This window comes from Phodopus roborovskii, unplaced genomic scaffold, assembly GCF_943737965.1.
Source record: "Phodopus roborovskii unplaced genomic scaffold, PHOROB, whole genome shotgun sequence".
Taxonomy (NCBI): domain Eukaryota; kingdom Metazoa; phylum Chordata; class Mammalia; order Rodentia; family Cricetidae; genus Phodopus; species Phodopus roborovskii.
This window is the reverse complement of record NW_026126480.1, coordinates 11,784,796-11,802,558: the sequence shown is the minus strand read 5'-3', so window position 1 is coordinate 11,802,558 and position 17,763 is coordinate 11,784,796. Positions and strand designations below refer to the sequence as shown.

The 17,763-nt window shown below is 43.1% G+C and overlaps 1 protein-coding gene across 1 annotated transcript in view; it reads left to right on the top strand.

Annotated features, from left to right (window-relative positions):
- The first annotated feature begins 4,636 nt into the window (after positions 1-4,636).
- The window catches only part of Rnf169 (ring finger protein 169), a 54,768-nt gene continuing 41,641 nt past the window's right edge, over positions 4,637-17,763 (top strand). Inside the window, exon 1 of the mRNA XM_051192336.1 lies at positions 4,637-5,211. Within this exon, the coding sequence (XP_051048293.1) occupies positions 4,659-5,211 (553 nt within the window). The 5' untranslated portion in view covers positions 4,637-4,658. The remainder of the gene's footprint in view (positions 5,212-17,763) is intronic.

The window sequence follows — 17,763 nt, the reverse complement described above, 5'->3', positions numbered from 1 at the left end:
CTTAGTCAGATCCTCCACAAAAGCTGAGCTTTGCTGCCTTCATGTCTCAGCTGTTTCCTCAGCCTGTCTTCCCTTCTGTTCACTGGGTGAGCTCACTTCTCAAAGCAGAGCACCAAAGCCCTTCCCCCAACTCCACGTGTGCTCTCTGGAAGACCACGTGCCCGCTTACTATACTGCTTCTAGCTCTGTCACAATTATCAGTGCATATGTTTGCCTACCAAAGTGGCAGAAACCAAGCCTTACACGGGTTCACACAGTGTCTGGAGGGGTTCAGATGGCTTCAAAGCGATGGGTAGAGGGAATCTCTTTGTGAGAACTTCTTCCGAAACCAAAAGGAGAGAACAAATAAAGGGAGACAAAGAAGCCACCCAAAGAGAAGAGCAGGGCACCCGGAGGTCGAAGGGATGGGTTTATCTCTTGCTAGATGTGTGAGGTTTTCCTGGGCTGGTGTGAAGGGGCTCCTGGCTCTCCTTGTTTCTACCAGGAACTAGGCAGAATTATCTTAATTATGTCACAGTCCATCAGCCCAGCAGATCAAAGCTGGGGTCACCAGCCTGAAGCCAAGGTTTTTAGGGGTGTGGCTGAAGAGGAGAAGAGTTTTTTGTATAGTTTACGACTTCATGGAGCTATTCAAGTTGAGACACTATGTGGGCCATTCAGTCCTCAGTCTGTATGATAGCAGGGATAGCAGAGTGAACATGAGACTCCAATGTTGTTTGTTCTAGTTAGCACATGCACTAACGTGAGTCCATGGCCCCACTTTTTCCTGGAAGTCTGTGGAGCCCTTGAGGGATGAGGAAAGAGTGTGGCCTGCTATTGTCACTATACTGCTGGGAGCAGGGCCCTGACCCTGAATCCTACCCTCCACCCCAGCAACTTAGGTTCAATCATCTTCCCTTAACAGACCAATTAAAAAGACAGTAACAGTGAAAAACGGACAAAGATTTACCCAATGTGGCCACAGTGGGAAGAGGAACAAGGAGGTCTGATGGACCACGTTCTCCTCCTCCGGCCAAATCCAGCTTCTGGGTCCTAATACAACACTAATATTTAAACAAGGTTTAAATATAGTACAAGGGACCGGCAGAGCTAAGCGACTGTGGGCTAAATGTGGTCCATTGTCTGAGTTGGAGTGTCTCCCTCAAGGTGGCCTGACAAGTCAGAACTGTATAGTCTCTTTTTGAGAGACCAGTTTCTCCTTTGACCTGTCACAAGTTTCTAGTCTTTTCCTCCTCCCAGTATAAAATGTCCAGGGAAATCCCAATTCCATGGGGCCTGTTGTTTCAATGGTTTGAAGTGTCTCTTCAGAATACCTTCATTTCTGCCAGGATGGCTACACTGTTTGGACTTGTTCTGTCCTATACGCTTGGCCTAACCTTGTATCATTTCATAATCTACAAAGCACCCTTAACAACCAGACTCTGACAACACTTCAAAACAAGCCAGTGTTTGGGTCAGAGAATTGCAGGATAAATGAGTGGAACGGAGAATGGTTTAAGGAAAGATGGAATCAATGAAGAGAGGCAAAGAGGCCAGGCTGCTGCTACCACAGCACAGCCCTTACCTCATGAACAATCCAGTGTGGCTATTATCACCATGGTAAGGACACCAGCCCTCCCCAGGATACCTACTGTTTTTTTTTTTTTTTTTTTTTTTTTTTTTTTCTATGAACAAGCCCAAATCTGCCACTCACTGAAGATTCAGAGTTTTAAGAGTGGCAAGGGGGTGGAGCCCAAGACCCATGTCCTATCCTGCTTTCTCTGGGCAGGGAGGAGTTAGCTGCTTCCCTATTTCAGCTTCTCTCTGCTTGTCAGAAATACATATAGAATGAGGCATTTCCCAGCAGAAATGCGATTTAGACAAAGGCAGAAAAACGAGACAGGACACGATGCCTGTCAGACCCTACTCTTCTCTGTCTGGTGCTTCTTTGCAGGTGCTCTGATTTTAGTGGCTTATCAATCATGATCACAATCACCGGTTTACACTTGAAACTTTAGAACCATCTTCTTCTCATTCTTGCTCTCATCAGGAATACTCTCCACAGATCTGCCTGGCCCTCTGTCCCCAGCACTGTGTTAATAAGATTACATTAACAACAACTGTGCAGAGGCGAGAAGGGACTGGAAACTGAGAATTGGTCTTCTGAATTCAGGAGACAGAAGAAGAGACTTTTGAATGTATCCGTTCTAACAGTCTTTCTTGGGAGTTTGTGTCTGAATTCTTATAGCAATATGAATGAACTTCACAGATCCTGCCATCCTTCACCTCAGCTTTTAGCTTAGGGAGGTTCCAGGCAACCCCTGAGCTGCCATATGCCCACGCGCATGTACTCAAACTTCCCAGGTTGAGAACTGTTGAATTCTAGCACCATTATTTTAAATATGAGGAAGTAGAGGGCAGAAAGAAGGAAGTGAGTCAATGCAAAGGACCAGGCCCAAGATCAGATCTGGCATCTGGTCCAGTGATACTCAGACCTCTTACTTTTCCTTGTGGAAAAGAAAACTTCCTGGTTCTCTTTGTGTCCCAGCCAGCAGTGAACAGGCCCTTCAGACTGAAGTCCTACTTGAGGGAACAGCTCACAAAAAGGAGCTATTTCTAACTAGGCTTGTTTTCTGCCTTAGTTAGGGTTAGGACTGCTGCAATGAAACACCGTGACCAAAAGCAGCTTGGGGAGGAATGGGTTCATTTGGCTGAGTCACAGTCACAGTCCACTGAGGAAACGAAGGCAGGAACTCAAGGCAGAAACCCAGAGGCAGGGGCTGACATAGAGGCAGTGGAGGGGAGCTGCTTATTGACCTGATTCCCCTGGCTTGCTCTGTCTGCCCTCTTATAGAACCCGGGACCACCATGTCAGGGTCAGACTACCCACAATGGGCTGGACCCTCCCACATCAATCACTAATTAAGAGCTCTACAGGCTTCCCTACAGCCCATCTGATGGAGGGTTTTTCTTCTTCTTCCAATTGAAGTTCCCCCCTCTCAGATGACTCTAGCTTGTGTCAGGTTGACAGAAAACTAGCCAGCACACTCTCTGTACAAGTCTACCTTGTCAGGAACAGGTAAAATGTTCCAAGAACCTCAAGTGATGGAGGAAGTGCAACGCATAAAGGACAGCCCAGCTAAGACCAGATTCCTGTGTCTGGCAGGCTTACTGTCTGGGCTTCCGACTGTCTGGACACAGTATTAATTTCACTGACCCTTCTTCAGTTGCTGACTTTCCTCGTTAGCCACCTGGCTCTCATCTTAGGACTCCATGGCTTGTTGTTGTTTGTTTGTTTGTTTTTTCTGGCTTCTGAATTTAACCAGTCATTGTGCTTTGAATTAGTTATTGCCAGTTCTGCATAACCTCATGGAACCCAGGCCTCTGGATGCCTCCTTCTACATGTGTCAGCTTGACATCAAGTATTAATTGAAAAATTAATGTCGTTACAAAGCCTCTGGTTTTCTATAAAGATAACATCTTGGTCCAAATGTACCTTAGGGCAAAAAAAGTCAACATCAGACTAGTTGGAGACCTGTCGTAGAAGAGCCATCTTTCCACCATGGGAAGCCATTCTTTTTCTAAATCCTCTGTATCCAGAAAGGGACAACAAAGTCTGAGCACCCCTGGCAGTATAGGCTTTGGTTCCAGCACTAGGGAGGGGAAGGCAGAGGCAGGTGGATTTCTGTGCGTTTGAGGCCAGCCTGGTCTGAGCACCTCTCCCTGGTTTAAACTGGACATTATAGCCAGAGCTGGCCTTTAGGAATGAACTCTAAGAGCCATGGAACAAGGCTTAGAGGAAATGGGGCTGCATGGTGGGAGGTCAGTTTGTAGAAGTTGCTGTTGCCAGTTAGGTAAGAGATGATGAGAAATCATGCAGCAAGACCCAGGAACATGTTGGAAAGGAGCCATTTTGGCCAGAAAATGGCAGGACTATGGGAGATGAGGCTGAAGTCAAAGATGCCCGGGCTGACAGTTTGAGAACCTGTGGAGATGGTTCTGTGAATAGAATGTGGGAAATAAGGGCTATTAGGAAAGGAGTGCGGCATTAGGTTTGTGCATGAGGGATGTCCAGGCATGTTTCCATAGCGGTGGATTCAGGAGCTCTGAGCTGCAGACAATGTAGGGGTTCAGAAGGAAGCAAGAGTGAGGAGATCAAGAGAGCATTCTGAGTGAGATCAGCGGACTGAGGACCTAGCTTAGAAACAATCTGAGAAGAGGCCAGGGTGTGTGTATACGTGTGAAATAAAGTATGCTTTTGCTCCAGTAGAGGGAGGGGATCTCATGAAGGGATGTGGAGAGGATGAGTCGAGGGCTGGCCAGGGTTGTTATTTCAACACTCACTCAAGACTTTTGGTCATGGTAGGCCTCATTTCAATCACGACAAACTGTGGCCCTGAAGAAAAAGCACAGGCCCTTACCCGATGAAGCACTTAGGCAGGTTTCTGGATAAGCTTACATAGACTTAATTACTTTATAAAGCTCCTTGTCGCTCAGAATTTCCAAATAAATTCAGTTCGCAGCCTCTCTGAACTCAGTGCTAGGAGCTGCAAAGATTGGAGGGCGGGCCGAAGACCCGATATATAAAGAATATCATTAAATATTAATGAGCAGTCTTCTGCTTGCTATGCTAGAGGTTCGGGAGGAACGTCCCCAGCCGACTAGGTCCTCGCCCCCTCATGAATATGCAGATAGACTGCCCGCCGCGCACGGCCCCGCCCTCACCCTTCTCCCAGCGCAACAGACTCTCCCTTCAAACGGGAAACAAGATGGCGGCGGCAGGTCCGAGCACTCGGGCTTCTTCCGCGGCAGCCACAGCGGCTCTGAGTCGGCGGGGCCGGCGGGGCCGCTGTGACGAGATGGCGGCAGTGAAGCCCGGGGTTCCGGGGCCGGTCTCTAGCCCCGCGCTGTTAGTGTTGCCGCCACCGCCACGGCCGGAGGACTCGGGCTGCGCCGGGTGTCTGGAGACCCCGGGAGAAGTGGCGGCCCTATCGTGCGGCCACTCGCGGTGCCGAGGCTGCGCCTCACGCGCGGCGGGCCCGGGCTGCCGTCGCTGCCGTCCCCGGGGCTCGGGCTGGGCCCGCCGTCGGGCCCGCGACGACGGTCAGGCCGCCGCGGAGCTGCTGGTAGAGCGCGCCCGTCGCGGACAGCCGGAGCGCTGCCGCCCGCGCCGGGACGGGGGCGCGGCCGCCGCGGGGCCCAGGCCGGACCCGGAGCCGCGCGCCGAGCCAGGTGGAGCCTCCCCTCGCCCCCTTGGGGTCCCAGCCAGGCCCGGCCACCCGGGTCTGGCCTGGTAAGCGGGGTGGAGGATCCAGGGCCCTACTGGAGCGGGTGTGAAGAGAGTTCTCCTGGGGTCGCGATCGGGTTCTGTTCTGGCGCAGTATGTGTTGGTGAATGTTGAACTTTGGAGCGAACTGCGGGCGTGTTGCATTTGGGGGGGGGCAGTGAGGGGACCCCGCGCCTTGCGTAAGTCAGAAGTTTGGAAGGAAACAATTCTTGGAACAAGTTAAGGGCATGTTGAAGTTGGTGCGTGGAGGGGGAGGGGCCCCGGAGGATCCCAGAAGCGCTGGTTCTAGTGTTAGGCAGAGGGCTTGGGGTCGTGTTCGAAGAAGGATGTGTTTTCCTGTGCTCGAGTGGGTGAGCGACGGGTGTTGGGTATCCCAGGCTTGGGAGACAGATTGAATTTGAATCTGTGAAGGGGGCTTTGCAGACTTGAGATCAGAGAGGGTTGGAAGATGAGCTCGCGTGTGTAGTTCCTCTCATGCAATCTTGAAAAATACATGCTTATCGCAGAGCCTGGCACATGGTGAGGATGAGATAATGCCATCTATTTATATTTGTGATAATACTAATCATAAACGCCTCTAGTGCTCGGTGAAAAAGCAAGGTGGGATTTGGTTTTCTTTTTGTGTAGGTTTCCGTCTGTGATGCTGACAATTTAAAGTTCTGCTTGCTGTAGGTCTCTTGGCCTGAACTTTTCTCAGCAGTGGCAGCCCATTACTTGTTGGTGCTGAAGTCTGAGGTAGAAAATCCTTTTTGTAACACAAACCAAGACTTCTTTGGGGCATGCCCAGGCAACACTTCTACAACTGAGATTTTCAAGAAATGTAAAATCAGGAAATGATATTTGCTAGCCCTTTTGTGTTAGGAATTCTGTCTTAACGTCGTTTTCTGTAGGAGAAGGCAGGCATTGCTCTGTGTATGAAAGTGCAGTTCGTAGAAACTACAGGGTCCAGAATGCATCTGTTTTGGTTCAAGCAGAGACACCTGCCAAAGACACCTACCTTGCTTTTCTGTCTAAGGGCTGAGATGGTCTACATTTCACTTTCTGTGTTTCTTGTCATTCCTTTTAGGATATCACAGTGCTCTTGTGAAAGTTGTTCCTTTATTTCTGTTGCATAGATGAGACTGAGGTCCAGAGAGATTAAATAACTTGCCTAATGATGAAAGTCCAATTCCATCTGATTCTTGCTCAATTTAGTTTGCTCTAATTTCTGAGATTATACATATAAAGACAATTTTTGACTGACTGGTCAAGTAGGATAGCAGTTTTATTTCTGTATCTCTAGGAGCAGTTGTGGAATACCTGCTGTGCAATTAGAACTATGAAAGAGAGTATTGTTTGTTGGTTTGTGTCAACTTTTCCCCCTTAAAGAAGTTTGTTTTAATAAAGGACATTGACTAAAAATGAGAAAATGAGAGTCCCTAGGATTTATTGAGCTATTTAGTCTCTTCCAGTTATATACAGGTCATAATGAAAAGTATTTTCCTTAAATTTCCTTTTGGATAATTGAATATATGCAATCATATGTTTATTCAGTAAATTATTTTAGAAGACTACCAAAATACTACTGAACCGTCATGGTGATGCAAACTCAGTATTTGGGAACTGGGCTCAGGAGAGTCAGGAGTTCAAGGTTATTATCTTCTAGGTGAGAAGCTGTTCAAAAAAGAAAACCTAAAAAAAAAAATTGCTGAATAGGGCTTGGGAATTATCTTTTAGCTTCAGTGGGTATTTACTGAAGTTATTAACAATATTAAATTAACACTTTGTGTGTTTGGGGGTGGGGAGCAAGATGGCAGCCACAGTGCCAGTTCCAGGCTCACATAGTGAAGGGAGAGAACTGACTCTGGAAAGTTGTCCCTGATCTCCACATGGGTGTAGTGGCATATGGACACTCCCCCCCAAAAAAATCAATAAATAAAATAGTAAGTCAAGATCTTCCCTGACTACAAAGTTTCAGGGTAGCCTGGGCTACATGGGCCTCTATCTCAACCAAACCAAACCAAAGCAAACCAAACCAAAAAAGCCTTTATCATTTATCTGAGGCAAATAGAAGGTGAAAAGGTGCTTTCTCCACATTCCCTGTCTCTAGTGTTTTGTTTACTTTTTGACAGTCTATTCATCTATATGAAATCCTTATTAAAATTAAAGTTTATCTTTTTGGCTTTTTTATAAAAAAAAGGTTCTGTATGTTATGTGTGTGTATGTTACATGGACACATAGAGGACAGAGCAAGATGTCAGAACCTTCCTCTATGCCAGTGGTTTAAACCTAGTGCTGTGACCCTCGTGTTGTGACCCCAACCATACAATTATTTTCATTCCACTTCATGACTGTATTTTTGCTACTGTTATGAATTGTAATGTAAATATCTATGTTTTCTGATGGAGTTAGGTGACTCCTATGAAGAATCGTTCATCACCCAAAGAGGTTACAACCCGTAGGTTGAGAACCAGTGCTTTAAGCCTTATTGTTCTGAAATGAGGACAGCCTTATTGCTTTGAGATGAGGTTTCTGATGGACCTGGAAGTTCTTCATTTTGCTAGGTTGACTGGTCAGCAAGATCTCAGAATCCTCCAGTGTGAGGTGACAGATACCTGTAGCTGTGCCTGGCTTTTTATATAGGGATTTGAACTTAGGTCCTCATTGCAGATCAAGCACTTATAGCCACAGAGCCATCTTCCTAGCCCTGTAAGTTCCTTTTTTTTTTTTTTTTTTTTTTTTTTTATTTAATAATACAGGCATTCTAGAACAGGAAATGTCTTTAATAGTCTTATAATTGTATGGGACTTTATTAAATAGATAAACATTATGTAGCCATTATTGGTGAATGTATAAGTGGAGTCTTATCTTTTTCTGTTATAAACAATTTTTTTCAAACTTAAATAAAAATTTTATGTGTATGAGTGTTTTGCCTGCATGTATATGTGTGTGTACCTGGTGTCCAAGGTGGCCAGAGGAAGGTGTCAGATTCCCTGGAATTGGTGTCAGATGGTTGGGTTGGGAATTGTGGGTGCAGGAACTGAACCTCTGGAAGAGTAGCTGGTGCTCTCTCTCTCTCTTTTATTTCTTATGTGCATTTGTGTTTTGCCTGTGTGTATGCAGGTGTTAGATTGTAGAGTTACAGGCAGTGTGAGCTGCCATATGGGTGCTTGGAATTGAACCTGGATCCTTTGGAAGAGCAGTCATTGCTCTTAACCACAGAGCCATCTCTCCAACTCCAGAGTAGCTAGTGCTTTTAATCATGAGCCATCTCTCCAGACCCATAGGTAATTTTTAAAAAAGTTGTTTTGTAACAATGTGCATTTTTATGAAGAAATCACCTACAACTTTAACAGATGTTTCAAAGGGTTGCTAAAGAAAAGAAAAAGAAAGAGGTTAAGGACTGTTTCATTCTGGGTTCTCATTGTTCCAGAGAGGAGACTAGAATGGAGGGGAGAAGAAAACTAGTTACAAGTTGCAATGAGGTAGTAGAGATAAACAAAAGCTAAAAGAGTGACTGTGTAAAAAGACAAAACAGACTCAGTGACAGTGAAAAGATCCATGTTGACTTTGTTATTTGATAAGATCTCACGTTATAGTCCAGTCAGCCTGAATAAAACTCTCTATGTAAACCAGGGAGGTCTGGAACTTGTGACTCTTCTCCGGCTTCAGTCTCCTGAGTGCTGAGCTACCAGTCTGGCTTATGATGACTTTTAATGGAGGAGGCTGAAATATTTGCATTGTGATAGCAGCAAGAGGTCATTTATAGGAGCCCTAAGAAGTATCTCTTAGTAGCTTGTTACAGCAGAGTCAGGCCAGCTAATGAAGGAAGGGCTGGACCTGCTTTGTAAGCCTGGAAATGAAATTGTATTAGGTTCTTTGCTGTTTAAGTGAGATTCTTTTGTTCTTATTTGTTTGTTTATTTATTTGAGGCCAGGTTGTGTTCTGTTGCACAGGCTGTTTTTGAACTTCTGCAGTCAAGTGGTGCCCTCCCACTTCAACCTCCTGCACATGCTGCTCTAGCTGCTCATTGTATTTTTGTATTTTGAGACAGGGTCTTGCTGTGTAGCCTGGTAGGCAGTAAGCTTGAGACTTTTTAGCCTCAGTCTCCCAAGTGGTGGGATTCAAGCATGTGCCACCACCCACTAATTATTTATTTTTTTAGAAAAGATTTCAAGGAATTGGGAGTTCAGCTAGCAAGCCCAAAGCCTGGGGTTTGGTCTTCAGCTAAAAACAAACAAACAAACAAACAAACAAATAAATAAATAATAAAAAAAGTGTAGTCTGTGTTTGTTGAAAAATTTGGTTGTGTTTTTGACATTTTATTTAATTTGGACAGGATCATACTGTGTATCCCAGGCTGGTCTCTGAGTGCTGGGATTACAGGTGTGTACCACCACACCTAGTTTACTGGTTGCTTTTGTTCACCTGTGAAACCCTGAGTGTGAAGGCTGCAGCAGTGATCATATCAAACTGACTCCAAGTTGAACTTGACATTGAGCAGGTTCTTGTATGTGTGGACATACTAAGTGTTTGTACTGTCTTGAGCAGTATGCAGGGATTCATATGAATATCTGCATTTTGCTAAGCACTGTTCACACCAGTGAACAAAATACTATAAATCCCTTTCTCATGGGACTTAGATTCTAAATTTAAAGGCATTCTAATGTGTTGATTTAAAAATATTATCCACTTAGGCATGCCTAGGTTTAGAACTATACATAATAATTATATTTAAGCCTTATTGAAAATGATTACAGAATTTTGAGAATTAAAGCCAAAGTTGCTTCCAAAATTATACTCTTTGATCTAGGTAATGATTAAAGTAATAAGCTAGACAAAGGCTGATAACCATTTTAAGTTGGCAGGTTTTTTTTTTTTTCCTATTTTTGTCTTAAAATTGATCTTGAAAAAATTAGTAGAAGAAAAAGTGAATAGTACCTCAGTTCTCCTTCCTTGTTCATCCCACAATCTCCTTGCCCAAATATCGCTATCCACACTTCCTGTTCACTTATGATTAACACACATTTTAAACATTTGCTTTCTGTGAAAAGCAAATAGTTCTGGACTATTTCTCAATTATCAGACAACATCTGTGATATGCACTGCCTAAATTGCTTTTAGGACTTGTGAGTAATGAAACTATGAGATTGTGTAAAAGGAAGGGATTTTTCAGGTGTGTAAGGATTTGTTTTTAGATACATAAGGTGACTCATCCCTTTCTCCTAATGACATACATGAGCATGTTCCTTTGTGTTGCACTAAGCAGGAACCATGTGCCTCCTGCTTGCTTATGTGTTTTATAAAACTCAGGTGGACATTACTTCACCATCTCTTTTACCAGTGAAATGAATTACCATACAAAGAATTGCTCAGATCTGTGGATTCAGATGGAGCAGCAGAAATTCAGGTAGTATTTATTTCCTCTCTTAATGCTGCTCCCTGACTTATAGTTAATTTAGAAGAGTTGCCCATCTTGAATTCATTTATATGTGATTTTTCTTAAGAATATGGTATCCATTTTTTTTAATTTTATTTGATTAATTTACTGAATATTTGGTTCCTGTTGTGTTTATTGGTCGCAATAAATCTAGTCTGGCCCAGTGATTAGAACACAGAGTGTCTAGGAGAGAGTAGAAGGATGGTGGAACAGGACTTGCTGGATAGTAATGAGCTTTGGACACCTTGCCCCAAAGTGAGGATGAACTGAAGAATTGCAAAGAGGAACACACATTTGCACTTTAGAGACTCTCTGATGTGGGTAAAGTAACATGTAAGTTGGAAACCCCAGTTGTCTTTGAAGGATGGCTAAAGTAGACTGTGCATAATCAGACAAACTGATGACTATAGAACAGTGACTTCACATGCATTCCTGAGCTTGCTGGGAGACAGTAGTCAACATACATGGAGCTATCAAAACTTAAGTCCTTGAGCCCATGCCTGAGTTACCCCCAGCAGGCACAGGGATCTGGTGAAGCCTTTCTGAATGACAGAGGAGGTTCTGTTTTTCTCTTCCTGGGGGATTGTGTTTAGCCATGTGTGAGGAGATAAGACTTCTGTATAGTGCTGGTGTTCTTCATTGGTTATATTCTCTGTGAAAGGATTAGCTAAAAAACAAAAAATACCCTCTGTCACAAAGAGAGAATAAAAAATCTTGTCTTGATTTGCCTGAGCTTTTTGCAAAGAGGAACTTAAAAAAAAAAAAAAGTTTTCCTAAGAAACCAGAGCACAGGATGTATAAGCTTTTTCACATTCAAGATCTAAAAGGTTTTGGTTCAAATAACCTCATGCTGAGAAATTAATAGAAAACATGTCTCCAAGCTAGTTAACTATGTAAGTCACCTGGAGAAACTAAAACAGGACTGTCAGGGACTCTCTCCTATCCCAGGTAGCCCAGCCAAGATAAACTCACAGTGGAACTGAAGGTATGAGCCAGCAGGGTTCCACACAAAGGAGAGTCCACAGGCAGAAAATGAGGACTGGTGCTCCCTGAACTGATAGAGTATTAGCTCAAAAGATAATTAAAATTAGTGTAGTGCAGGACTAAAGCTATTCAGGATTGAGCCCAGTAAGTGAGATATTCAGGACAAAAGCTGTCTCAGATTTGGCACCCTGGTAAACAAGCATAATTCATGACTACAACTATTCCAGCATCGACACCCCAATAAGTAGGTATAATTCAGGGTTAAAGCTATTCCAGAATTGAACCCGTCAATGAATAAGACATGAAATTTGTAAAGGCTAACTGTGGTAGAAATTGTCAGTGAGGGTGAATGCTCAGTAGGGCAAACAGTAGTTTACACAGATGAGAAAGTAGGCAAGGATGTGAGGAAACTCCTCAGATACACAGCAGAATAGAAATGTAGGAAAGAGACTGAAGAGCTTGATCAGGAAGTTCCACATGTATTCATTCCAGGAGGAAAGCAGGGAGAGCGAGGGGATGTAGAATCTGAAGATGTAACTTGAGATAATTAATTAAAAACCCTGGATCTTTTAAGATTCATGAAGTCCAGCAAGAATTGAAAACACAGAATCCCTATAACTAAGCACATTGTGGCGAAACCACAGAATTCCCCCACTCCCCATGCTGGGAATTGAACCCAGTTTCTAAAAGTGACAAGACCAAGTGGTCAACTAAAGTTAGAAAAATAACAGCACGTTAAATTCAAAGGAGGTACACACATGGTAGAAAAGAATGGAGAAGTTTCCACTGAGAAGAGGGTTAACAAAACCAAACCAGAGTCACTGGAGGAATATGTAAGTACCTCTCGATGAGTCTTTCCAGAGGAGTGCAAAGGTACGCATGCTCACACAGTTCATCCCTGACTGCAGGACTGGAAAAATTGAACAGTTTCCTTAAGAAAACTATGGGTCATTTCTGTAACTGTTATTGCAATGAATGAACAAAGTTCTTATGTATCTTCATGAATAAATCTTGAAAAAAAAAGTGTAGTGAAAGTTACAAAAGACTCTAGATGATGACATTTATATAAATAAAAAGGTGCATAAAAATGGGCTTATTTGAATGGGCAAAGGACTGACTGAGAGATGAAGGGAAAAGTCAGTATGAACTACTCTTTCTGGCAGAGAGCGAAAGAAAGGAGGAGGAGGCCATAAAGGGCAGCAGAGTCCACCTCTACAGAAGAGGGGCAGAACAGATTTTATTCAGGACTCCAGTGCCTTTGCAGAGGCCCCATGGGATTTTGGTAGAACTTGAGAGCTAAAGTGACAGAGATCATGTTTCTCTTTTGCTTCATACTACAGGAATGACCATTTGTTTATGAAATGCTGCTGGTTTTCCAGGGCTGGAGATTATTTACCTCATTTTGGTAGAAAGCAGTTAATGGTTAAAGGAGGTCAAGGCCAGGCCTACCTCGTAAATTGACACTGACTGAAGGCTTACAATGCTGAACACTGTTCTGAATGTTTCTACATATATAATTCCTACTTAAACCATGTGTGTTTTTGTGTGTGTGGGGTGTGTGTGTGTGTGTGTGTGTGTGTGTGTGTGTGTGTGTGTGTGTTGATAGCCTCTGGTGTCATTCCTCAGATGCAATCCAGCTGAGTCTCTGTCTCCACCTCCCAGTGCTGGTATTACAAGTGCATGCTATCTTTTAACATGGGATCAAGCCCAGACCCTCTGAGGGTCTTTATGGCCAGCACTTCATTGGCTGAGCAAGCATTGTAGTCTATTTTTTGTTAATATTAGCTCTAGATATGGAAGGTGATCCCTGGTTTATTGGCATCTAAATATATGAACAACTATTCCCCCCTCCCTCAGGATAACACCTTCTAGTTCTTCTGTGAGTAATGCACATAAATATGTTTATTTCCTGTCTTAGTTTCTTTGTGTTTCAGTTTTCTGGTCCATAAAAACAAACATCAAAAGCTGTACCTGGTTGCTTGAAGGTTTAGGTAAGAATTATGTATAACAGTATTTAGTATAGTGCCCAACATTTAAGCACTGAGTGTGTCCATTTACTAGGTCCCTGTTCCTGACTGTGGATCAAACTTTCTTGGGTACATATGGTATAAATCTTTTATGCCCTGAGTTCTGTAGGCAGACCACCTGCTTCAAATTCTGCTCTCACTTTTTTGACATTGGTAGAGAGAGGTGTTAGCTTTTCTGAGTGTTTGCTTCCCTGGGCATAAATGGATACAATAATGGCAACATTCCCTAGGGAATATTGCAAAGATTAAAGAAGATATCCAATGTAAATGCTTAGCAGTGATATTTAAACAGTGGAACCAGTTTTTTAAAAAAAGGAGTATAATATTTCCAGTTTAGTGTTTTTATGGGATTCCTGGTGAATGAGTCGGTTTCTGTGTCTATATTGTTTCTTGTGCCTTTTCCTGGGCTCCTTTCTTTCTGTTTGTTTTGTCCTATTCCAATGTGTTAGTTTTTGTTTTATCTTATTACATTTTATTTTCTTATCCCTTAGAAACCTGTTTGTTTTCTAATGAGAGACAAAAGAGATGGGTCTGGAGGGGAGAGAGGATGGGGAGAAACTGAAAGGAATAGAGAGAGAAAGTTGTAATCAGGATATATTTTATGAGGAAAAAAATCTATTTTCTTTTAATAAAAGGAAAAAAGGAATGCAATAGATATTGGCACAGTGATCTTTGTTTCTGTTGTACATATGCATTTGCATGATCTGAGGGATGTGGTAAAATATGTTTCTTACTATGGATTATGTTTTTAAAAAAAGTTTGAATGCCATTGGCCAGGTTCTATCTAGTCCTGTCAGTAATGTTAGCTCCTTTTTTTTTTTTTTTTTTAAAGAACTTTAATCTTCAATAGCTACATATCTACCATAAAATGGTGTGTATGTATATTTGGGAATTTAGTCCAGAGTTTTTTACATCTGCTGGGGAAATGATTAGTTTCTTTATTTTATGAAGCTTTTGGTGACTAGATTTGACCTAAAGTGCTAAGATCAAGGATGGGGTCTGAGGAAGGTGGCCTGATCCCTGTTGTGCTACACTACCTGGCACACAGTACATTCTTGAGCATTTTCTGGTTGAAGGGGTAACTGCCGTTCTTAAACTTCAGAAATTTCTTTACATTAACACCAACTTGATAGAGTCATGGACTAAGAGGTTTTTGTTTTTTTGAATTTCTTTTGCGTAAGCAGTCATAAGACTTATTGTATATGTTTATGTGCATCAGCAACTTGATTATAACATTTAGGATGATGTAAGATACTAATTGAGTCATGAAAGTAGTTACCTGTGAAAGGAGAGAGAAGGGCATTCTTCAAATGTACCCTCAGGTCACAGTTTTCTTTTTCAGCTGGATAGGCACAGTAATATTTTTTTTTTTAAACATAATTTCTTTTGGAGTTTCACATCATGTATCCTAATTCTGCTCACTTCCCAGTCCCCCCATATCCTCCCCTCATCCCTGCAGTGCTCCCCAAAGAAAATTTTAAAAAAGAACAAGAACAAAACAAAGCAAGCAAAACCCCTCTTTGATTTTCTTTCCCTCCTCACAAACATCTCTTCATTCATCCTGGTGATTGGGAACAGGGTGTCACATAGTATACTCTTTTGTCCAGTTAGCTGTACCAGTAAATGTTTATTACAATGAGTCACTGGTCTGGTTCAAGGCCTCTAGTTTCTGGTACACCATCATCACTGGCTCCTCACTGGAACTCCCCTAGGATATCATGCAGCCACCCTGAGTCATGGAGATCCTGTAGGTATTGTTTCATTGGACCAGTCCCTTCAGGAGATCTAGCAGGTCCTACATGGGGTATATGTTAAGGTGGTCCTGTGGGCCTGGATGGTAGCTGAGCTGGTCAGTCCAGGTTACTGGGGCCACCTTACTCGGGTGATACCCTTCTCATCAGGGTCCATTCTCCTTCACCTGTGCTGAGGAGTGGGGTTATCTCTCCAGAGTTCAGGGGCCAGATCTTTTGCTGCAGTGTCCAGTGAGAAGCTGGACCAGCAAAGGGTGGCTACCTTAGCATGGCCCTCTGATTTCAACCTGCATGGTTCCTATGTCTCCCTTAGTTTAACATGGACCACAGATACCAACACAGACCCCAGGTGCCGCTGAACCATGGACCCAGACATGGCTCTCAGTAGCAGCTTGGGCCCAGATGGCATCTGGCTCTGGCTGGAAGCACTGGCCAGTCAGATGGGGATGGCCCAGACACCACCAAGGCCTCAGGTTGCAGCCCTAACCCCAGGCATCTGTGTGACCTTTGGTGGCAACACAGGACTTAGACTTCAGCAGCCGTGTCTGGACCAGCAGTATTCTTATGTATTTTACTGAGACAAAATGATTGTAAAATGCATACATGGTTAGTAATAATCTTCCACTCACTACTGACGTGTAATGGTTTGCATATTGAAAAGTAGTGGATCTGAATGTGAATTCTGGCTTGAGGCCCTGTAGTAGTGGTGAGGCTTTGGGTAAGCTGCTTAAACTCTGCACTTGAAACTCTTTATTTCTAAATTTGAATAATAATTGCATTAGAAAGTGGTATGGAGTAGGTGAGATGGCACATATTAGGTGCTTAGAGAAAGAAAGTATCTAATGTTAGTTTTTCATTATTTGTTAATGTGTCCATTAATTATTGTGTCAAGCACAATGCTAGTTACTGGGGATGTAGAGAAGAGTAAATTACAAGCTTCTCTGAAGACTGTTGAGAGAATTGTTACACAATAAGTATGGATTTACTTAGGCATGGAGAAATTTAGTACTCATTTTCATTCAGTATAGGAAAATTGAACACTAAAAAAGCACAGTGAGGACTGGAGAAGATCAGTGTGAAGCTCCTGCAAGTTTTGGAGAAAGAGCTGCAATGTTCTGGATCGAGGGTCTCGCACCGAAGTTGGATCCCGAGGAGATGAAGCGGAAGATGCAGGAGGATGTGTGATCTCCTCCATTCGGAACTTCCTTATCTACGTGACATTGCTTCGAGTCACTCCATATATCTTAAAGAAGTTGGATAGCATATGAAGATTGGGAATCATAGGGATGCATGGCATGAAGAACCTGGTGACAGTTTCTCCTGTCTGCAGATGAATTGGCCCAGAAAGGTGTAAGACTGATTAAATGGACATAAAAACTCTATTTGTTAAGAATAAGTCGGGTCTTGGGAACTGAGCTTCGCCTTCATAGCTGAAATATAAAACTATTTGGGAAGTGTGAAAAGATGTCGTGTGGTCTAGTGTGCCCTTGGGCCTGTGATAGCCACCTCTGTGAGTGTTGATGGAATTGTAAAGATGTCAAACTCTAAGGGGCTTATGTCTGAAATGGTACTGTCTTGGCAGTCATTTCTGTTTACAACTTCTGTTGAAAGTGTATTTGTGAAGAGTCTGTTTGATGGAAGTCAGCATACACCCACAGTGACATTAAGGCACATGACCGTCAGCCTATATTTTTAATAAACATTCTGATGAAAAAAAAAGCACAATGAGGGCTGGGGAGATGGCTTAGCAGTTAAGGACATTGGCTGCCCTTCCAAAGAATCCGGGTTCAATTCCCAATACCCACATGGCAGCTCACAACTGTCTGTAACTCCAGTTCCAGAGGATCAGACAGACACCCTCATCCAGACATATGTAAAGAAAAATAAAAAAGCACAATGAAGTGATAATATTATATGCTATTGTTTTTGCATTTCAGAGAAAATCGTTGTTAATGAGGATAACTTTGCCAGACTTCTTATTTGCTGTTCCAGTTAGGACTAACTGTCAAGTTGATATAGACTAGAATTATCTGAGAGGAAACCATTGATTTACGAATTGCTTAGATCAGATTGGTCTGTGAGCATTTTTGTGGGGGGTTGTTTGGTAATTGATGCAGGAGGGCCCATCTCATTGTGGATGGCACCAGCCCTAGGCAGGTGTTTCTGGCCTACATAAGAAAGCTAGCCAAGCATGAGCCTGGGAGTGAGCCAGAGAGCAAGCTAGCAAACAGAGTTCCTCCATGATTTTGCTCCAAGTCCCTACCCTGACTTCCCTCAGTGATAGACTGTGATCTGAAAGTGTAAACCAAATAGCCA